This window comes from Accipiter gentilis, chromosome 33 (assembly GCF_929443795.1).
Source record: "Accipiter gentilis chromosome 33, bAccGen1.1, whole genome shotgun sequence".
Lineage (NCBI taxonomy): Eukaryota > Metazoa > Chordata > Aves > Accipitriformes > Accipitridae > Astur > Astur gentilis.
The window spans coordinates 6,713,838-6,737,049 of NC_064912.1; the positions used below are offsets into that span (position 1 = coordinate 6,713,838).

Here is a 23,212-nt window from a genome sequence, read left to right on the forward strand (position 1 = left end):
CCCAGCGCATCACGCCAGGGGGCGGGGCCGGGCGGCGGCGGCGGCGGCGGCGGGGGGAAGGCCGCCGCGTCTGCGCCCCGCGGCTCAACGGCGCCTGCGCACGGTCGCTGTGACGGCGTAACCCATCTTGCGCTCGGGCCCCGCCCCCCGGCGCGTTCCGCCTGATGGGCGTGCGGGCGGCCCAATGAGGGCCGGCGGTGCCGTTCAAACCGGAGGTGCCGGGGCAGCGGCGGCCAGTTGGGCGGCGGGGGCGGGTGCTGGGCGGCAGCAGGTTCCCAGGCGTCTCCGACGGGCTTTTACTGGGCTCGGGGCGGCGCCGGCGCTCAGTGTGTTTGGAGCCGGCGGATGGAGGGACCGGGCTCCGGCCCGGGAGCATGGGGGTGAGGTAGAGCCGGCCCAGCGGCGGAGCGGAGGCGAGCGCGGCTGTCCGGCGGAGCCGGGCCTGCGCGGCGGCGGCGGCGGCGGGGAGGGACGCGGAGCCGGCCGGAGGATGGAGGACAAGAAGGAGGAGGGCGAGGCGGAGATCCAGGAGCACGGGCCCGAGCACTGGTTCAGCAAGTGGGAGCGGCAGTGCCTGGCCGAGGCCGAGCAGGAGGAGGCGCTGGCCCCGGAGCTGCAGGACGAGGCGGCGGCGCAGCCCGAGCACAAGCAGCAGAAGCTCTGGCACCTCTTCCAGAACTCGGCCACCGCCGTGGCGCAGCTCTACAAGGGTGAGCGCCGCGCTGGGGGGCGATGGGGGGGGAGGGGGGGCACTGCTGGGGCGGGACGTGGCTCGGCGGGCGCTGGAGCCCGAGCGCGGTGGGCTTGGGGCCGAGGCCGGGCCCGGAGATGTGGCGGCGGAGGGCTGGGGGGGGGGGGGGGGTGGGCGCGGGGGCTCGGGGCGGCCGCGGAGCCGCCGGGGGTGGGGTGGGAGCGGGGCCGCGGCGTTACAAAGGGGATGTGGCGGCGAGAGCGGCCTGGGCAGGGGGAGGAGCGGGCTTCCGGCCCGGGGGCTCCGCGCCCGTCCATAGAGGCAGACGGGAAAACAAAATGGCGTGAGGGGGAACCGCCGCCGCTGCCCGGACATCGCCCTTCGCGGCCTCCGGCGGAGCGGCCTGGGCCGGCGGAGCCGCCGGGCCGGGCTCTTGCGTTGGCCCGGCCTGGCCACCCCCGCCCCCGGACGGGCGGCTGGCGGAGGGGTAGGCCCGGGAGGGCGGCCGGTGGGCCCTGCCGGCCCCGGGGAGGCTGGGCGCTCGGGCGGAGAGCGGCCTCGGGGGGAAGGGGGGCGGGGGGGGGGCGGGCGGCGGCGGCGGCGGGGGGGGGGTCCCGGGCGGCGGGGGCGAGCCCCGCGAATGCCCGGGGGGCGGCGGGCTCCGGGGGCGGGGAGGGTGGGGGCAGACCGGGAAGCCCGGCCCCGGCGGCGGCTCCCGACGCCCAGCCCAGGGAAGAGGCTCCCGACAAAATGGCGAAGTGAGGGGCCGGCCCCATTGTGCGGCGGGGGCTGCGGGCGGGGGCCGGGCAGGGCCCTTCCCCGGCGGGCTGGGGGAGCCGCCGCCGCGCCCGCTGCCCGGGACCGGGCCGCCGGCGGCCCGGCCCTTCTGGGCCCTGATCCCGAGTTGCCTTCGGAAGGTGGAACAAAATGGCGAAACCTAACATGGCCGTTCGGAGTTGGTGACTCCAAAATAAACAGCGTGTGTCCTTCCCTCCCTGCAGACCGGGTGTGCCAGCAGCCGGGGCTTTCCCTCTGGGTCCCCTTCCAGAACGCGGCCACTGCGGTCACCAACCTCTACAAAGGTAAGGGGCTACCCCCCTCCCCGCTGCCCCGGCAGCCCCACTCTGCCTCCTGCCCCGGCTTACTCATAAGCAGGGCCTGTTAATGTCTCTTATTCACCCTGATAAAATCTAACCCGAGACTGCTTCCTGAATCTTGCAAGTTTTCCCTGGGCCACTTTAGCTGATGGTAGCTGAATCTTTTCTGTTGCCTCATGTCGGTGACTAATAAGTTAAAAGCTGTTTTACTTCGAGACCCTTGAAAAAAGGATGTTTTTAATGTGTGGCTTGCTCTCCTGAATTCAAGGGAAGAGTGCAGTGGCCTATTAAAAAGTACTTAAATTTCCTGTGTTTTGTACTCTTCACGTTGTATTAAATGTTGGGATATCAGTATAAGATATGTATGTACATTTGCAGTGAAGCATAGGTTGGGTTTAGTGTTCGTCATATAATGGCCACGCAGAATTTTACGAAGTTTTATCTTCTTGTGATAGTGAGCTTTAAGTAAGCCTCCCAGTTCATTTGAAGCACTAAAATGTCATTATGATTATGTCCCAAGGTGGCTGTAAGACAGCAGTGTTAGCCAAAACTTTGGTAAGAGTGCACCCTGCATGTGTCTGTGCTTCTGTGCTGTTCTACTGTGTGTTTCTATCTGTCAGGATCCATTTCTGAACTCTGCTGTCCTTTGGGTTGTCACAAGAATTCTTGTCTGCAGAAGAATCATTTGGTGGTTTTTAGTTTGTTTAAAAGACTGTACAAAAATGACCTCTATATCAGTGGAGGCTTAAGTTGGCACAGTGTGATTCTCATTGTTACTGTCTTCCATTCCTAGGAAGGAAAAAACTTTGAAGTTCCAAATTGTTGTTTTTCTGACTTGTAGTTTGATTTTTTGAGGTTTTTTCCTTTGTCTGCACAGCACTATCTATAGTTCTACTTGCACATTCTTTTTTGTCTCCAGTTTTCCCATTTTGGATTTGCTTTAAGCAATTGAACTTAGTAACATGTTTGTGATGGCTGATCAGGTTTCTGACAGATGTGGACAGAGCAAGGAGGAAATATAGATGCATAATACTCACTGCCAGAGACTTGACTGCTGCAGAAAGTGGATTTGAATGTTGTGTATGTGTCATAGGTCATATAAAGGGGGAGCACATCACATAACGGGGTAGATGTTGGCCTGAGGGAGTGGGTCACTAGAACGTGGTCTGGGACACTAGTCACTTGAGCATGGTGCTAGAGTAGCAGCAGGTAGTCTTAATAAACTGTCTGGAATAATTATAGTCTTTTTTTTTTTTAATTTTTACAAATGACATTGCTCTCCCTTACAGCATCCTTACTACAAACACTTACCTTAGCCTGTTTATTTTTGGTTAAATCACTTGGATTACTTGTGCTATAGGCAAAATGAGCCCTATTTTTTGGCAATAATGTGATTAACAGAAGAGTATGTATGTGGTGATCGGGGAAACTGGAATTTAGGTAGGAAGCTGTCTTTTGCTGGGTGTAATGTAATATACTTCAAGGAGCAGCACCTGAAACAAATCTTTCCTTAAAACAAATCTTTAAGTGCTGAGGTACCTCAGTTACTCAGAACTGCCATCTTTCAATTTTAAATTAACTTCCAAGTGGGTAGAAATTTGTTGAGAGCACAGGTAGACCAGCTAGATGCTGGCATACCAGGCAAGTTGAAGTGTCTTAATGTGAATTTGCCTTCCCTAGTGATGATCACGGCTCTTCAAAAATCTCCTGTTGTTTCTCACATACTCAGTAATGTTTGTGTTTTGGAGGACTCTGTCAAAATGCTGGAGAGGTACTTGGTGTTGTAAAATGAACACCACAAACTGCCTCTTGCTCTGTCAGCTAGGTTTCTGATCTGGATTTTTAAAGCATCAAAATTCTTTTTAACAAGAGCTACATGAGGAATAGTGCATAAGGAGAATGCCATGATGTCTTGAATGTCAGCATTTTTTCTGAAAATAGATTAGAGGTTTAATATTGCATCACACTTTGAACGTCTTGGATCACAAATTTCTGATTGGTGCTGGTGATAGAGGCTGCTTTTAAAGACATTTGCTTATCTTCCAGATGGCACTAAAGTGAAGGCATGGATTGTGACACAGGATTTAGAACTTAAGGCCACTGTAGAAAGTCTTGGGCATATATTAGAACAAGGCTTCTGAGCTTACAGTTTACCTTATTTTTATTTAAAAAAAAAATCTGAATGTTTGCTAATGTTAGTTTTGACTTAGTAATTTCAGAATGTATGCAACTTGACTGCTTATATTTTGCCAGCTTAACTTTGTAAGCAAAGTAGTTGTAGTTTTTACCATAAAAATGTAATCTTTCCCAGGGTAATGATGCTTGAAATTTGTCCAGGCTACATCAGTAGTTAGTGTGTTTGACCTCATAACTAGTTCTCAGTCCTTTGTAAAGCATTCTCCTATACAAGGAAAGCAGGTTATTGACATAAAGCTGGGTTCCTCACTTCTCAAAAGGACTTTCTCATGGTATTTCAGGAAGTGATTAAAGGAATATTGTCAGTTTCCAAAGTGGCTCCAAAGTGTTTGGGTAGCTTTTACTGTGAGTGCTGTGGAGTCTAAAATGGCTGGAGGAATAATCTGTCATGTTGCCATTGCTTTCACAGGAATTAGCATTTGGAAATCTAGCCTTTTGATTACAAAGCAGCATAGGCAAAATACTCTTAGAGTGCATAAAAGTAACTAACGTGTAAAGTGTACTCTTATGTATACCTGTATAGCCTATATTCTAAAAGCTGCAAGATCTAACTATGTTCAATCTGAGACGTTTTTCTTTTTTGGTAGGTCGTGTTATGTTTGAAGTGCTGCTCTTTGATAGTGTAGATTTTAGTGCTCTCTTTTGTGAACCATGCAGTGGTGCCTTAGAATGTAAGTCTAAGGATAGCATTTAATAGTGATTATTTTTGGTTTCTTTGAGTGTGAGAAAACTAGATAAGATGTGTATGTCACTGCTTACCTGTAAACCAATATCTTTGACAGCTGTTCTTAAATAAATCTCTTAATATTGTTCTGGGAAAATGGCTCTTGTGTTGGACTTCATTAGTAAAGCAAGAATATAAGAAGCTGTTTTTATCTGCCAGATTAAAAAAACCAACAACCTATGGAAATTGAGTAAATGAAATTAGAGTGGATATGTTGATGTCTTTTAGTGGAGCAAGAGCAACATAGCAGTAATTTTCATAAAACTGAAATAGCTGTTGGCAAAGGTCGGATAACAAATTATGACAAACAAGATGAGCATAATTGAGTAGGGAATAGGGTTTGTCCCACCTGTTACTGTTGTCTGAAATTTACTCATACTTAAACTACTAGCCAGAAATGCACTTACCTTTGTACTTTGAAAGCAATGTAATACAAGGCATTTAAGGGTGTTTCTCAGAGGCACAGTTGTAACTGATGCGCACAGGTGACCAGGTACATCCATGGAGAATAAAACTGCACTTTGTAGTAGGATTAATTGCAAGTAGTATGTGTTTAAAGCTTTTGTATATCAAATTTGCAATGGGATCTTAAATGGGGAAGGGAATTTTCTTAGACTTGCTTTGTAAATGGTATTTTGCCTAATTGAAAGGCATTGGGGACACTTGTGTTCTAACTAGTTTGAAAACTATGGCCTCCTGTGAAATGCCTCTGCAGTTGAAATTCAGATGAAACTTAGAAGGACTCTAAAGAAATCTGAGTTTTCTGAAAATTCCTTACCTATCAGAATCAAGAAAAACAGGTATTCCTTTATGTGGGGTTTCCTGACTGTACTGATGCACTTTAAGAGTGTCTCTTAAAGTGCACTGTCTGATTTAAGTACGTTCCTCAGACTGATGAGCTCAAAGTGTGTTTTTAATGTTGGTACAATATGGTTTCATGAACAGTGCTGTGGTGTTGACCTGAATTATAGTAAATGCTATTTATGGAGTGCTTGAGTTGCTGTTGACTTTGACTTGTAAAGGGAGTGGAACTTTTTTGCTAATATTCTCTTTAGGTTTAATAGGACTCATCTTCAATGCTGCTAATTTGTTACAGCTAACTTGGTATTGCATTACAGTAACCTGTAGAAGATATACTCCTTTCCCTTGGTTGACAGAAAGCGGTATCAGTGATGTGCCATACTACACGTTGCTCTATCTGTAACACTTAAGAAAACTTTTTTCTGTCTTCTTGCAGAAAGTGTGGATGTCCATCAGCGAAGCTTTGATGTAGGAATTCAGATTGGCTATCAGCGTCGGAATAAGGATGTGTTAGCTTGGGTTAAAAAACGCAGAAGAACTATTCGTAGAGAAGACTTGATCAGCTTCCTATGTGGAAAAGTTCCTCCTCCAAGAAATTCTAGAGCTCCCCCAAGACTGACTGTAGTATCCCCTAACAGAGCTACTTCAACAGAAACTAGCTCATCTGTAGAGACTGATTTGCAACCCTTCCGTGAAGCCATAGCTCTGCATGGTAACACTAACTTTTTCAATACTACTTGGTTAAAATTGGGTGGGGGTTCTTAAAGCATGTCTGGCTCTTGGCCATTGTTGGTATTGTAATATGTCATGTACCTGATGTTCCAGCTGAAGGTTACTTCCTTCATTCTCCAAGGGAGTTTTTGCATGTATAAGGCATATTAGCTACTAAAAAGTTGCATAGTCAAATACTTTGAATGAGAAAAAGGTATTGTATAAAATTGAGGTTTGGATCTGTAATATTCTACAGCCTGTGAACTGAACAGTTACTTGGTAGTGTTTTTGAAGCATGAAGAGACTTGGCATGCCAATGCTGAAGTAAACAGAATTCTTAGAAAATTATAATACTATGCTAGCAACTAGTTAAAATTAAGATTTGGCTACTAGCAAATAACTAGCAAATTTTTGTGGGGTTAGGGAGGAAATGTAATGTTTGAAGCTTCTCTCTGGGGTACTTTCCTATACTCTAGTACCCTTGTTGTGATGCACTCAATAATATGGTTTAGCATTCTACTTAAAGTACCCTGGAAGGGGTGCTTCACTTGCACATAATTGCAATAATTGAGTCCTGTTCAGAACTTGGTTTTATTTCACTTTCAAACTTAAATGTCTACCAATGTCCTACTGAATTGTTGGTAGTGTATCTTTTTTCCTTTTCAGATAGTAATTTTCAGTAGCTTATTCTGTATTGGACTATTACCTAGCAAGTGATAAAGAAAAATGTGTTTTAAATTGCTCCTGATGTGAAATGAAGCAGTTCACCTGTGGGTTTTATGCCTTTTAAAATTCTAAAGGATAGCAGATATCTTGAGGTATACATAGTAGACTATTCTAAAAGTAAAAATCAAGCTATCTAGAAGTACAGCCTGTGACACTTGAATGAAATTTTTACTGTCTCAGTATTCTCAGTGGGGGGTGGAATTAATGAGTTAATTAGATGAGTGGATTCCTGAAAATGCAGTCTTTGCTTCTGCTATATGGTGGTGGTTTTTCAAGATACATAAGCCAGACACTGTCACTGTCTAGGTGACAGCCTAATTCTGGTATTGTTTGCTGCTCTGTTGCCATTTCAGTCAAGCGTGCTTCCACCCAGACGTGTAGCTTTTGGCAGTTTTCCTTCTCATGTTGGAAGCTGGCTAAAGAATTCTGTGCACCAGTATTGCTTATTCAGTAGGTAAAGCTAATTTTGCGAGGAGAACTGCAGAAACTGGCTCTCACCTGATATGATGAGATAAACACCCTCTTAAAAATCTTGGTTTTTGAAACTGTAGTTGAATCTGGTGTGCAGTTGGCTTTAGTTATAAAGGCTTACTCTCAGGTGAGAGTAGTCTAGGTAGACTCACTTCAGCACAGTGAGGTCTCAAGCAGAGTAAACTCAGAGGCATTTTTATTGGCAATTATGGCTCTTTTCATGTCCTTGTATTGTTTCTTAGCATCTGCTTTGTATGGAGGTGGTTTATCGAAGTCAGTTCTCTATAGCATGGGAATCGGAACTGTGAGGTATAAAGTTTTCTTTCATATTTCAAAAGGTAATACAGGGTCATGAGGACTGTAGGAAGTTCTGTGCCCTGTACTGGCACTGCAGGGGCTAGAAATGCACTCTTCCCCTTCATCAGCTGGTTGACAAGATTATGTCAATCACCTTCTGGATTAGGTTCTCTTGATACTGGTTTCAATCTGGCCTTTGACACAAATGCTTTTGTGCTAATCCTTTAGTGACTAGGCTTGTGTTTGGCCTCATAACTGTTTTTAGGTTATTGCCTACAATGCCTGCATTCCTCCAGCTTCTCCCCACCCTTTTCTTTAACATTAAGGGAGTTGTGATTAAACTGTCTCCCAAACTATTTTCCTATTTATCATAGGGCATCTCAGAACTATATTTTGATTGAAGCCTGCATAGGATCTTCAGGTATCTGTAAATTCATGTCCTCTGTAGGGCAGTGCTTATCTTCATTTTTGGCAGGCTGTTTAAAAGTGATTTGCTGCTTCTAGGTGTTGAGAGAAAACCTTATGATAGTGAGTAGCAGTCTCGGCAAGTGTTCAGGACTAAGGCTTTAAAGGGGGATTTTTGACTGGCATGTAAAGGAGTGAGGCTTTGTTTTGTGCTGGTAGGCTTCCTGTGGAAACGGAGTATTTATCTATTGGTATGATGGATGGGCTGAATTAGATTTGAGGGACAATGCTAAAACTTTGCTGCTCTAAGCAAGACCTCATTTAGTGAAGCAGGGATAGGTATGAATCTATGATACCAAATAAAGCTCTGTGGAAGCAGAGTTGGTTTATTGACTTTTCAGAAGTAAGTACTAATATATTTCTAAAGACCATGGTGCTATAACTTGCTGATCTTGCTCTTTGATGGGGAAAATACGTGTATTTTGATCATATAACCTCTAAATGCTTCATAATCACGTCTGAAAACTTTGAAAGAAGCTGTGGTAACAAAGTAGCTAATAATTAAATATTTCCTGGAACATCAAACAGAATTCTAGGTGTAACCCTTAGACTAAAACATTAGAGAAGAATATCTTTAGGTATTAGCACAATCTTAAAACTGTATGCTGCATCTGAAATCTGTTAAAATTGGGTTTTTAACCTTACCTCTTCTATGTCAAACCTTGTTAGATCTGACCTATATTATAGCTCCACAAGGGGGTTGACAGTTTTCTTGACAAAAGCTAGGGATTTTGAACCCAAAATTTAATCTTGTGATATTAGTTATCAGTAGTCTTTGTGCTATAAGGAAACTTGTTCTTCTCTACTGGTCTGCTTTCAAGACTTGCTATAGTACTAAAAGCAAAATGATCATGACAAAAAAACCCCTATACTGACACAATGTTTAAGGAGTATGTGATCTACCTTTCCTTTTAACTCTATGGCGTGTATGCTGTGCAGCTGTTGCTGGAATCCTTAGTGTAATTTAAGGGCACTTGAGAATGAGTTTTTGGAACTAAGTAGTCTCTTAAGAGAGTAAACTCTGGTAAATTAAAAAAAAAATCTCCAAAATCTGTCAGCTTTCCATTATTAGTGTGCTGATGGGTAACTTTTGAAATAAAACATGGCTGGAAACTTAAACTGAATGCCTGGAAAGAAATTAAAGCCTTCAAGAAAAGCTGAGTGGTTAGCTTAAGTAGTTATTAAGTAGTTAGCTTAATATATGCTATTTTACACTCAAGTTCAAGTGGATTTTTCTGAAACTTCAAAAACTGTGCATCTGATGATGCTTAGCATTTTAAGATGTGATAGTAGAAGATAAATACCTTTATTGTTCAACATCTCAAATAGAGTCGGGTTTTTAACTTCTACCAGTCTCTAAAATGTCATTGCGGTTAGCATAGGTATGGATGTATCTTCACCTACTTTCTGGATGCGTATTGCCATATCCAGTTCTGTAAGAGAAGAGTTCCAAATGGCAGAATTACATCAAGCTGACCTAATAGTTGTAAGATTCCCAAAAGCTGACATGTGCCAGGTCACTTTCTGCCTGGCTCTAGCTAGCATACTAAGTCTTGCAGTGCTGGTGGCCGTGCACAGTCCGTGTTTGAAATGATGCTTTGGTCTTAGTGTGGGATGTGCTACATGCTTTACAAACCATTCTCCAAGTATAATGGGAGAAAATGCTATGATCTGAGGAGGGGGAAGAAGCAAGCTTGGGAAGACAACACTGAAATGCATTAGACTTGAGCATTCTTAACTAAAAATGATGTAAATGGGCAACAGCAGAGTGAGGGGGTGTTAGTTCTTCTGCTCCTTATCTTTAATGTTGGTGTATATCATAAATGTGATTCAGTCTCTTTGGGGTGGGTGGGGAACCCTTGCTCTAGCATGTAGAAGCGTGTGGCTTGGCCCCTGTAAAGAGTCTGAATTTCTATTAGGCCTCCTTAGTCTCTTCTCAGAATATTAAACTGCAATATAAAACATCAGCAGTTGTTAGCAGAGTGGAGAAGAAGCAGTTGGTAGAAGAGGGGATGAGAGAGCAGTGTTCTGATAGCTATATATGCACACAACCTTTAAACTCTTTCAAAAACTATCGGAGTTGTGTACTGGTATGTACTGCTAAAACTTGCTCTTTGAGCAGTACTGTGAGAGTGTGAGTATGACATAGAGGAGTGACAAGGATCTATCTGCATGCCATTTTGAATTTATCGGGGGTTATTAACTAATCCTGCTTTAGTCATACTTACCTAAGCGTGAATGTTCTTTTTGATACTTCCTGATTAAAACTTCTGGAAAACAATAGTTAATACTATGACTATACTGAACAGTAGTTATCTGCTATATTATGCTGTGGTAGTGACCTGAATAACTCATATTATGGACATGGTTATAGTGCAGATAAAATGGCATTTAGAGTTTGTTAGGCTGGTGTTGATAAACTTGCTAATTTTGAGTTGACAGTTTTATTTACCTTAAGTATTTCATGCTCCATAAAACATATACTTTTAGCCAAATGTTCTAATTACTTGATAGTTTTGGAGAGTACTTAGTTATAAATTGGCTAGATCAGAACTTGTGACCAATACTAGCTAATTTATAACTATTTCTTCTATACCGCAGCTTTTTCTAATAGTACTGTAATAAATGCTTTAGAATGTAGCTTCAGATAAAAGCAGAGTTTTTTTCTGAAATTACTGGCTATGAAATGCCATATTGTTGATGTCTGAAAGATGTGGCAGATATGAGAATGTAATAAGTACTGCAGAATATTTTAGATGTGTCCTCCACTTCAATCCTTTCAAGTTTAAAAAGGGAGAAAGAGCCATGTGTCCTTTCTTAAAGGCCTCTAGTAAAAAAGGAAATGTCTCCTGCAGAAAACAGTGGGAGCCTTCAAAGGTGGTCATGAGATCGTGAAAGAAGTAAAGACACTAGTAGCTGGTTGAATCTGTCCTACTGTATAGACAAAACTGATGTACTTGTTATTAGGTTATGTTAATCACAATACAGAAATCTGAGGTTGTAAAATGGTGTTGCTAACAGTAACATGTCATCTTGCTATTTCCTAATATCTATTACTGCTTGCTTTACTGCTTTAAATGGTTAAATGCTTTGAGAAGAGGTTTCAGTGTCCACTCAGAATAATTTACAATAAAGGGTTTTTTTGAGACTTCCTCTTTGCATTATAACACCTTTCCAAGAAAAAATGAACTGTGGATCACAGCTCCTGAAAGATGCTTTTTCTCTGTCAATGAAAAATGGATCTTTTCAATTGCATTGCTGATTAGTCTTTGGAGATGTTGCTTCCATGAAATGGCAACTTCATATTTCAGTGCATGCCTTGAATTTTCTTTCTGATTCTTCCATGTTAGCTTGATTACCCAATCCTAAACTGTGATCTAAATGTTTTGTTTGACAGTTCTGCTTTCTTGGATTGATGTGTAGTGCTATGTAATATGGTTAACTGCCAGTAACTGATACTAAATTGTCACTCAGTCTGTTAGCATACTCAGTAATGACTGTTACTCGCTAGTTCACAGTATTAAATACCTGTATGAGATGCAAGATTAAACTGCAACTAGAAGTCCGTGTTGTGATGCAATATCCTTGTACTCATATCTTTGTAGAAATTAATTAAAACCTACTCTCCTGCCTTTGACACCAGGTTTGATTGAAGATTTTAACTTCTTAATTATCTCCTGAAGGTTGTTTGTATATTTACATGTGCAGTGATTCAGTATTACCTAAATATTAGAAAGACAATGCCTGCTTGAGGAATTGCTTGCAAACCTTGGCAGTCTGTTTTAGAATATGCTGGAGCATATTACAGATGCATCTTTTAATTCTGACTTTTGTATTTACTATTTTAAAAAATGCTTGTTGTTTGAAAAGGCTCTACTTAAAAACATAGTTCTTGTGTGATGCCAAAATGTATTCTCACATCACGGGTCAGTTTTTGGGTTTAATTAGAATAATTTTTCTCTCCTTACTTGGGCATTAGACATAATGAAAAGATGTCATGATAAAACTGAATTAGCATATTGGCCATTTGGTTATGGGTTGTGTAAGAGTAAATGACTTAAATTGTATAAATTGTCGACTCTCAGTGGAAGTTAAAACACTGAACTTGTGTGTTCAGAGCAATTTTGCTTGGAATAGTGATGCGGGGGGAAATCTCTACAAACAGTTTGGATTTGAAACAATGTCACCTTCTGTGTGCTGTCAGATTTTTTCCAATTTAAATGTACAGGATGAATTAATGCTTTTTCTAATGTATGTCATGCTAGTTGAAATTAAACTTGCTGCTGTCTTTGAATTGTGAAGTGATTTGTTACCTGCCCAAATTTTGCGCGTTGGTGGTTTATCCAAGTTATGGCATCTGAATTGGCTTTTTGCTCATGCATTTATGTCATCGATTAGCTGCTTTACTTTCTTTGGTAGGTGTATAGGAACCTCTTTTCATAATGGCTTTAAACTTAAGCTTGACCTTAATCCTGGGAGTACTGGAACAAACTGTGTTCCTGAATTATCTTTTCACTAAAACAGCTTCTGCTGTTTAAATGTGTTCTGCCATTGTGAGTGAAGGATGATTTTAATATTAAAAAAACCTGCAGGGTCCCTATCAGACTTCAGACCGTGCTTCTGAGTTGTGTTGGAACACCACTTGGAGCTCTAAGAAAGCATCAATGATTAGTGGCTGTTTCTACTGGTTGTTGCATAATGCCTGATCTATGTAAAAGTATATCCTGTGCTGTTACGAGATCTAAGCTTTAAATGTTTGTTCAACAGTAATGTGCAATAGAGTGAAATTGGTTGGTCTGTTCTATGCTGACTTGTATTATCAACCCGCCATTGCTGCAGATAGCTTTAGAATTTATCTTCTAATTGAGGATTCTGGCAACTGATCTAATAGCTCTGGCAGTCTTCTCAGAGAGCCTCTGAAGTTGCTTATGTGACCTATCAGCAGCTAATAAATAAGGTTTTGTTAGGCTTTACTTGCCAGTGTGTGACTTTTGGTGGCCTATGTGACCACATGTGAAGGTGTGTATTAAATGGCTTTGCACACACACAAGATGTATGATGACTGGACAAAGGTGTGGAGTATTTGAGACTGGAGAAAACCTCTGAGAGCACCCAAGATTTTGAAGGTTACTGAGACAGAAATCTTCCTGGACAGCTTAACATTTGCTTGTTCTTACTGCTAGAAATATACACAGATGTAGATCTTATTCTGTTCTTCATCTTCCTGCATGACCCTTGCTTTTTTAGTTTATTTCTAAGGCCAACAGATTTTTTTGTACTTTCTTAATAATACTCAGATTTGAAGAGGTTATGATAGCAAAGATGTTTGTTTTGTCTCTGAGCTCCTGTTTATCTACAAATACAGCCTGAATGCCAAGTAGAGCGGAATTGTTAGGCTTTCAGGTACTAGCCCTTACTAAACTTATGTTTTGGAATGTCCTGCTTTTACAAAGTTGTAATAGTAATGTTACTGAAGACAGAAAGGTTTAAATTAGTGCGAAGTTTGTAGTTTTCTTTTTTATGGCCTTGTTTGTATAAGAAATAAACTTTTGTCTTAAACATTTTATTAATAACCTGAACACAAACCAAAGTTAATTGCAGGGTACCTGGTACAGTGTTTTGGATCACATCTGTCGACAGCAAATCTTGGGGGATTGTCATGTGGTCTTGCTTGGCTTATTTGTTATTTTTAGGTCCCCTTCTGAATTCTGATAATACTAATGTGTTGGCTAATAGCGGCAGCCATGAAATAAAGCTTTTATTTAAAAACTAGCTGTGGTATACACCTGTCTAAGATCTGCTGTCATACTGCAGTTATCTTTAGAACTATAGTGACTGGTGGGGTGAAAGGGAAGAGGGTGGTGGTGTTTGAAACAAGACCAAGTCAGGTCAACCTGGAAAGCCCTTGGTAGGGGATTTTCCTTCTGTATAACTGTTGGTCTAGTTTGAAGCCTTTATATTGAAATAGTCTACTCTTGAGTAAGTACATGTATTTTGAATAGCATGTCATGCTTATGGAGCTAGCATTTGCTGTTACAACCTGGTATACAAGCTCACTGTTAATGTCATAAAAAGCAGTTCTAGTAATTGCTAGATTCTTATATGGACTGAAAGCTGGGAAGGTGTGGTCTGGACTTCAAATAAGTGTGGTACAAATAATAGGGCGAAGTGCCTTTACCATCTCACTAGAAGTCAGATAAGTGTCATCCCTTCTGGCACACATGGGAAATTAACTTTCTGTACTGCTTGACCTAAATACTTTTTTCTTTTTTTTCCCCTAGGTCTTAGTGGTGCAATGGCTAGTATAAGTGTTCGCTCAAGTACCCCAGGCTCGCCCACTCATGTGAGCAGTGGCTCCAATGCTAGTCGAAGGAGAAACGGACTCCATGATGTTGATTTGAACACTTTCATATCAGAAGAAATGGCACTCCACTTGGACAATGGTGGAACTAGAAAGCGTACCTCAGCCCAGTGTGGCGATGTCATTACAGACTCACCAACTCATAAACGCAACAGAATGATCTAAACTGCAAAAATTTCAAACCCACCATGCTGCTTGAAAGCCACTTGATCCTCAGAGTACTATTCAAAAGGAAACATGAGGCCATCTTTCCATATTCACTGTTTAAGACAAATGAATTAAATAATTGCCATAAAGGAAATTTTAGATATTACATTAGATGCCTCTTGTAACTGCGGCTTTCTTAAACTATATTCTTAGCAGAGGACATCAGATATTGTGTAGTAGTTAGCAAGATCATCATAGGCGAACATGTATCCGTTCCAAGGCTAAAAGTGACCTTACTTGTATTAAAGGGAAAGGAAATTTCAGATGTTTATTTGGTTATAGAATGCTTTTTTTGTCCTTTATTTCCTGCTGTGTTGAGTATTTGCTTAAACAGTATTGCCAGTTTGACTGAAATTGTCTACAACATGACTTGGCATCTTTGTCAAAACTGCAGGCTTCCATTTTTGCAGCACTGTACCATGCACCTAGTTTCTATATAGTAACAGTGTGCAAGTTATAAATATTGGACTGTACCCTTTTTAGTTTTAAAAGCCGTTGATAATTCTGGTGATTGTGTGATAATGTAAAGAGGTGCTATGATGGTCATGCAATTAATACTTAATATTGAATCAATACAAGGATCTTTATTGGATTCACTTTGTGTGTTTTAGTGCTCTGAAGTAGCAATATTAAACTTTTCCCCGATTAACTTCATAGGCTTTTAAATCAGTTTGAGAAAATATATGTACTTATTGGTATTATCCTCGTGGTAATCATACACAGTGCAGACTGCACCAGTGCTGACCTAAATTTAGAGAAAGATGTCCTGTAATTGGAAAATAGGCTTTTCTGTTCAGTATTAGTGAAGGGTAGGTTTTGTGTACACCCATACCCATTTTACATTTCTTGTGAAGTAATTGCCCATTGCTGGGGAGGGGTGGGAGGAAGAGGGAGTGAGGGGGACTAGTTGGAAAAGGGGTGGTGTGGTCTGACAAGTAAGACTTCTGGTCACATGTGGAAACTTGGACTAACTTAAACAAGATTCTGTGTGATGCCATCTCCTTCAGGAGGGAGTGACATGCAGGTTCTGTGAAGTGCTAAGAAAATAATTTAAAACTGGAAGTTGATTATAAAGCTCTGGCTAAACATGCCATAAGGGTGAATTAAAAAGGATAAATGGCTTTCTTATTGTGTTGAGCTTACATTCATAGGATTGAACTCTGGCTGCCATAACTTAAGCATAATCTAAAACTGAATTAGATCAAGACTGATGTGCTGCAAATCCATTTCTGGATGGGGAAGTATATGTGTCAGTCTCAAAGAGCGTCCTAACTATTTTTACATGTAGATGCAGCAAGTCCTTGGTGGAGAGCTCTGGCTTTTAGGGCCTCTAAATCTCTGCCTAGGAAAGGGGTAATACAGGAGGAATAAGAAAATGAAGATCTCCAAACCTGCAAGTTGGGAAGGGGTATTTAGTGAGGTGGTATGCATGCTTTAACTGGAAGCATAGACCGATTCTTGGATGAAATGCAGCTATGCTAGATTCACAATACTAAAAAAAAAATAAATAAAATATGGTGTTCTAGCTAAGTTAAGGCACCTTGAGCTCCATGTTAATACACAGCTCTTCAAGACTTTTTCTTATGTGCTTGTAGAATCAGATCTTTTTTTGTATTCCCTGTTTGAAGCAGACTTCACTGTGGTTTTGCTCCTTTTTACCCTGGTGTCCTCTCATTGGTGTTCTGTAGCCAAGGCAAGACAGCAATGATGTGTTAAATTCTTAGAATTCAAGGCACTCTACTAAGAGCATGATTTCCTTGCTTTGTGGTGCTTCCATCAAATTTCTTTGCATTGAAGAGCTCTTGAAGATGTCAACAGTTGCACAACACTGTAGCTAGAGGTTCTGTAGCTTATGGGACAAGTGTAAGAACTGTCCAAAGCAAGATGGTAAGAACTGTTCAAAACCCCCACCTGTGTAACACAGTTAAACTTGCACATCGCCCGAAGACTCAGTATACATTAATTTCAGTTACTGCTATTAACTACGATTCATAAGACTTATTTTATATAAAATATTAATACTGCATAAAGCTAGTTTTCATGTGAAGACTGCATTTTCAACAAAGATTTTGAAGATGGTATCTAAATATATCTGTTAGTATTTATTAGGCTGTTGGTAGAGGGATTTTTCTGTTCCAAAAGAAAAATCTGGAGTCCTGAACAGAAAGGACATGAGTGAGAACCATTCTTCAGCTCTTCTGTTTATTCATTAACTGGCTTATACAACTAAGATGCTTATGCTTTGCAACTTCTAACACACTTTACTATTACATGTGGTAAAGGTAACATCATATTGGTATCAGTTCTGCATATATGGACTAAACTAACTGTTTTTGGTCTAGCCCAAGTATACAGAGCCTGTTCAAATTACTTCTCCCCTTTCTTGCAGTGAAATAAATCCTGTTAATGCTTTGAAGCATTAATTCAGTCTAGTACCATATAAAACTAAATTTGCCTGGCTTTTTATTTAATTTGTGCCATTTTTCTTTGAAAGAAAGCAGGCTTAGATATTAAACTGGTTGCATTAATGTTTTTTGCTTGTACCTTAAATATTTGGCAACTTTTTGATTGTTTTTTGTTTAGCCCCAACTGTTGTTTGCTCTTTTTTAACCTCTGCCAGAATGATCAAAAATGCATGTATTCACCTGGTAAACACACCAAGAGAACAGGTTGTCTCTTAAAAAAAAAAAAAAAGAAAAAAGTCCAGTTCCTGTTGCTTTGAAGACTTATTTCTTGTGCCAGTGTAGAAAATTGACGTTCTGGAAATAGCTTTCAGCTATTATCCAAACTGTAGCTCCTGGAGCCAGAAGCGAGTTGATTTCCTGTAAGAAACACTGAATTGAGAACTGTTTAGTTTGGTAAAAATGGTGCTTACTTTTGCTTTCTCCTATGAATCGTATAGTTGACCGGTCTCTTCTCCATGTACATCAAATTTAACATGAATGTGCGGCAAGTTACATAAAGTACATCCTGCACTGAAGCTACTGAGCTTGGCTTGCTTATTAATGAAGTAAGTTTTAAATGTTAAATTTAAATCTATATTACAATAAAGTAATGCAAAAATGATTTTGGCTGAAGCTGAAGTCCTGCAGTTAAACTTACTCTCAAATGTGGTTTACCCAGCTGGAGTAATAGAAACTCTAAGTCATAATAAACCTAATAAAAAAAATAAATACAACTAATCGGGCTGCTTTGTAGTTATTTAAGTTTCTGAATAATACAGTCCATCAGTAAACCCAAAACAAGATATGATTAGTGCAAGTTGACAGGCTTATTTGGTTCTGCAGAGTAGGATTTTTCATTAGGAATGCAATTTGATGGTAGCTGTTCAGTCTAGCTACACTGAAGAGGCTTTCCTTTTTGTCTTTTATGGACTAATGAGGATGTTAAGAATTGAGGTGTACTGTTACATTTGTTCAAGATGTTCTGTAGAGTTTAACATCACTAATACTTAGGAGCAGTATCTTAAACTATGCCACTTAAAACCTTTTCAGAAAGGTAAGTGGTATTGGCTTCAGTAGAAGAGCTTTCCAACCTCTTGCAAAAGACTTTTTGGACTTAAGTGAAATTAGGTGCTTTAATTAGCAGCTTTTCCTGCTTTATGTAGGTGTCCCTAAACCTGCAAACTACTTTCCACTTCCTTGCTGTATCACCAGGTCTTTGAATTTCAGTATGAAGGAAAGCTTTATTTCACAGGAGCTTTTAAGTTAAAAATGTCTTTTTTTTATTAATGTTAACATTTTTTCACTTCTAGCCAGCGAAATGTTCCAGTGAGATTTGGAAAGTATTCTTAAATGACTTCTAAAAAACCAGCTTCTTTCAAAAGTTAGCCTGGAGCTAGTAGTATTTTGGCAGCAAGGAGGAATGCACACCTGATGTGTTCCACTGAGGTCACTGCGCCAGCTGGGGCCGGTGTGGTCGTCTGGGGCAGCCACAAGGCCCTGTGGCTTGCTGGTGCTAGATCCTCTGGTTATTATTGAAGGTAACGAGGAAGGCACTGGCACTTGTCAGTACCTGTGCCTGTCTCTAAAGCTTTCCTTGTTGGTGTGTAACTCCTGTGGATAGTTTGAGGCTGGTAAACTTTCTCTGAGAGCTTATGAAAAGGCTTTGTAGTCAACACTGGTGCTTTCTGCTGTCATTCTCTCACTGGGCCCCTTTCAGACCATCTCAAAAGGAAACCCAAATGTGTCACAAGGGCAGTAGTGAATAAACCAACCAAATTCACTTCTGTGTAGTATGGAAGCATCACCTAGCTCTGTATTAGAGACTTGGAAGCGAAATGTTTCTCGGTGGGTAATGAGATTCCAGCATTTCCTATGTGACTTTGTTTTGAGCGGTGATGCTGCTGCGCTTGTGGCTGATGTTATAGCAGCTCTCTGGGTGTTTTGAACACTGGGACTGTACATAGGGCTGTATTTTCATTGGCTAAGATGGGATGTGGTGGGGAAGTGCATGAGAGTATGACCTTGGAATCTGCTATGAGCCTGTTGAGCATACACTATGGTTTGTAGAAAATCTTGAATTCCAGTATAAAAAGTACTGATCAATTTAAGATGGCATCTAAGACCACTCTTAATCGTGCTTTGTAACGTTTTGTCATTTTTGTATCGACTTTGTTTGAAGTGTAAAGGTACAGTTGGTTCTGGATGCCACAGAACAGCAGGCTATGCACAGAAGGAAATACTGGGGTCCCCATTTGTATTGTCATGGTGTAACACTATCTCACATCTTTGTCAGGAAGAAACTCGCGATGCTTCTCCAGCTCTGAAACTCAAGCCACAAGAATTCTGGTGGTATTTTGTACATCTAGTGTCCTTTCTACAAAACATCAAAGCAGAGGATTCAAAATGTTTGCATTTAAATTAGGTATACTAAGAATCTTGTTCTAAGTTTCTACTGGAGTTTTGATAGGGTCACTTCCAGCTCCTGCCCATAACAGCCACGTGTATGTCTGCTCAGAGAATATGGTCAGTGCTGAAAAGTCCTAAGGTTGGCATTTGTTGCTTTATTAATACATATTTTTGGTTTTATATTGATAACTTTTTGAACCTAGCTTTCTTGTTTTGAAGTTAATTCCTTGAGTCTGTCTTAGCTATAATGCAGTATGCAAGACCAAGAGTAAGATGGGGAGAAAATACCAAGTTTGTTCTCCTGTTTGAGTAATTACTTGATCTCATACAGGTAATAACTCCAGCTGTCTATAGCATTGCCTCTCAGCAAATCAACAATCTTTAGACCAGTTTCAAACTACGACAGTCTTTCCATCTTTGGAATGCTTTAGGCCAGTCTTGTAGCTATTTTTTAAAAATACCTACTGTGCTTTTTTGAGTATAATTAAAGTTTTAAAGCTCTAGGGAGAGAGTTTTGCCACAATTTGGCAACAGTGATGCTGCCCTATGTCTATTTCATGAAGCACAGGTGAAGATAACTAATGCTATTTTCAACAAAAGTTTTCTAAAACCTGTTTTCCTATTCTCTCTAAAAGCACCAACAAAAAGAAACGTGTGGATTATGCTTAGAGGCAAGTGGACTTCTCAGCTAAGGTGGGCCATTTTCTGGAAACTTGCATTGAATTTTCTGCCAGTAATCCAACTCTTCATCTTACTGACAGCACCACAGTTTGTATAATTTCTTTCATCTCTAAGCCTTTCTGCTGGAAAAGCTCATGCAGTTATGTCTGCTCTTTCATGGCTACATTTAAATGACTTCCTGTGGAAGAGCACCTGTGATCTCCCATGGTAGGCAGGCGTTTTTCCTCTCTCCCTGGAGATACTCTTGTCATTAACATGAATCAGTGAAGGTGCGTTCTTATCTGCTAAAATGAATTTTAAAGTCTTTATGACTGAAATGATTGTAGGTTTCAGAGTAGGAAACTGCTTAAGATGCTCTGAATATTGTAGCTGCAGAGGCTTGTGTGCTGCCAGGTGACAGTGCAGTGGTGCAAATCACTTGGAGTCTCAGATTTAAAAACCGATTCGTCTGCTGCTGCTTGCTCTGTAACAGCTTCAGATGTGGTGTTGCCAAAATTCAGATTTCCTTTTGCCTAGATGCATTTACGAAAACATAGACAATTCACCTCTCCCACATAGAAATTTTCCAGGGAAATGGGTTCAACTTATTTAAATCCCAGTAACTGGGGTCTTTAATAATAGTTTCAACACAAGAAGGCCTTAGTTCCTTCAGGGTTAGTTTTGAGGTTGATTTGATCTTTCCTAAAGCATACACCCATAAGCTGTGCCTGCATCTGGTTTTCTTCCTCCTGTTCGTGACTGTGGCTCATTCCGACCTCTTCTACACAAGGAGCATCTCCCCATGCTGAATGCAGCCTTTCTGAACATCGAGATATTTCTGGTAAGTGCTTGTACGTGATGTGTGGGGTTTCTTTTAAATGAACATAATCTTGGGTTGCCCACAGGTTGTGGGGTCCGTATATCCCTGCAGATACTTGGGACTCAAAATGGATACAGCCGAGAGCATCCTGCTCTTGGACCTGCTTTGAGCAGGAGTTGGACCAGGTAACCTCCTGGGCTCCCTTTCCACCTGAATTAGTCTAGGATTTACTCTATGCTGTCCTTCTCAATGCAGTTTTATCCATGGGGGGGTAAAAGACACTGGTGTTCTTGCTGCCAAGTAACACCTGCTGCTCAAATAACAACTGACCACAGGTAACTTAGGAACAGTTTTCCTTTCCTATGGAAAAGGCGCATACCCCTCTGGAAACATAAAGGTGGTTCTATCAAAATTGCTACTCCATAACCTCCTAAGGTTATGCAGTCCTGCAAAGTAGCAGCTGGTCCCAAATTTGACTCCTTCAATTTCTTACCTCTGTGTTGCGTGTTTCATGGGCTTTGAAGTAACAGTTGTTTGGGGGTGGATGTTTGCACTACATCGTCTGCTCAGCTGATGGAAACACCACCTCCAAATGACAGGAAAGTGTCCGCCAGAGTGGACGCTTTTATGACTTTAAGTCATAAAAATCCCATTTTCGAAGAGGCGAAATTCCAATTAGGAGTAGCTAAGTGCTTCTGTATTGAGGCCAAAGCCTCTCCTCGTTAGTGCTGTGGCAGACTGGTAAGTGATGCTACAAAATCTGGAGGAAACTTTGTATGTTAGCTTCTGTTGGTGTACATTTTGATGTGATCTGATAGAGGGGAAACTGTAGAAAACTGAAACTATCAACACAGATTAGACATATAATCAGTTAAAGCTCTGTTACGTCTGTTTTATGACTTTCTGGAGACAAATGGTAAAATTATATCAGTTATAAAGGTCTAAAACTTTCCACTTACTGGATGCTGTGTGTACTGAAGATTCAGGAAAGCATCAGGTAGACTAATGGTGACTTGAAAAGTTTTTTTTCACAAACCTGGGATATTGCCTTAAAAGTAGAATGTGGGTTAGAGTTACTCTGTTCCAGTCTAAGATTTCCAGAAATGCAGATTTTTGAAGTTGTTCCAGTGCCTGAGTTTGCTATGAACTGGAACTGCATTACTTCAATTTTTTTACTTCCTGAAATAGTCAGACTTCTGTGTATTCCACTGAGATTAAGCAGCAGGTCCCAGCTAAGCATCTTTCCTTTCAAGGATATGTCAAAATCATAACCAAAACTAGTGGCAAATGTAAAAAATAATATTGAATATATTAAATATTCTGGTTTGAGAGGAACCTAGATACTACCTGTTGGCCACAGGCTCTTGCAAGTGCATACTGCAGTGGTAGTGGGTTTTTTTGTTGTTGTTGTGTTGGTTTTTTTTACTTAGTCTCCCAGGTTATGATATCACTATGACAATACTGGCATACTTTTAATGCAGTTGACAGTTTCTTGCATCTCCAGAAGGTGGGCTGGACAGATCAGAGATGTCACTGGAGTGTTCAAAAAATGGGGGCAGACTTGAGAAGCCAGGTAGCTCTGGTACCTGTCAGTGCACCAGAGGCTGCTCTGTTACCACTTGTAGTAAATCGTGTGATCAAATCTACAGATACACAAGTTAATGCATTTATATTTCATTAAAGTGTTTATACAGATGTAAAGATGCATGAGGTTCCCAGCACTGCTGATGGGTTACCTACCAGGTTGTCTTTCTATGTTGACCAAGCAACTTTCAACTGAGACTAACTTTCCATCCCATCATTTACTGGTGCGTGTGGATTTGAGATAACACTGTCAACTTCTTTGTCCCCCTTGTGCAGCTATTTTGTCACAGCTGTTCTGAGCAGAGATGGCAAATCTAAAGGCAGGTTCTCACAACCTGCACAACCATACAATTGCCCAGTGCAGTGCTCTAGGTGGACCCGTAAGTCCTTGTGGTAGTTGAATTAACGTGGAGTTAGAAGGCTCCACTGAGACCCCTAGACTCTGTACAGATGGTCAGCAGGAGACCCTCTTGAAGAATGTAAGGAATAAGTGATGGGCAAGAGGTGGTACAGGAACACTGGAAAGTGAATTGAGCTGGCCCTCAACTACA

The 23,212-nt window shown here is 41.3% G+C and overlaps 1 protein-coding gene across 2 annotated transcripts; it reads left to right on the forward strand.

Moving 5' to 3' along the window:
- The first annotated feature begins 237 nt into the window (after positions 1–237).
- HAPSTR1 (HUWE1 associated protein modifying stress responses) lies at positions 238–17,403 on the forward strand. Of its 2 annotated transcripts, none has more exons than XM_049791028.1 (4): positions 238–710; positions 1,693–1,773; positions 5,946–6,221; positions 14,461–17,403. In XM_049791028.1, the coding sequence occupies exons 1-4, from the start codon at positions 491–493 to the stop codon at positions 14,703–14,705; spliced, it is 822 nt and encodes a 273-aa protein (XP_049646985.1). In that variant the 5' UTR covers positions 238–490; the 3' UTR covers positions 14,706–17,403. The 2 variants fall into 2 exon arrangements, with proteins under 2 accessions (XP_049646985.1, XP_049646986.1); XM_049791029.1 differs by lacking the exon at positions 238–710 and adding an exon at positions 938–1,178.
- Positions 17,404–23,212: the final 5,809 nt, after the last annotated feature.

What these genes read in the sequence shown, in the direction of transcription:
- HAPSTR1 (XM_049791029.1), top strand. Translation starts at nt 938, where the DNA reads ATGTGGCGGCGAGAGCGGCCTGGGCAGGGGGAGGAGCGGGCTTCCGGC. An exon ending in GACGGGCGGCTGGCGGAGGG is followed by an intron (nt 1,179 to 1,692) that starts GTAGGCCCGGGA and finishes CCCTCCCTGCAG; the next exon opens with ACCGGGTGTGCCAGCAGCCG. An exon ending in TGAAGCCATAGCTCTGCATG is followed by an intron (nt 6,222 to 14,460) that starts GTAACACTAACT and finishes TTTTTCCCCTAG; the next exon opens with GTCTTAGTGGTGCAATGGCT.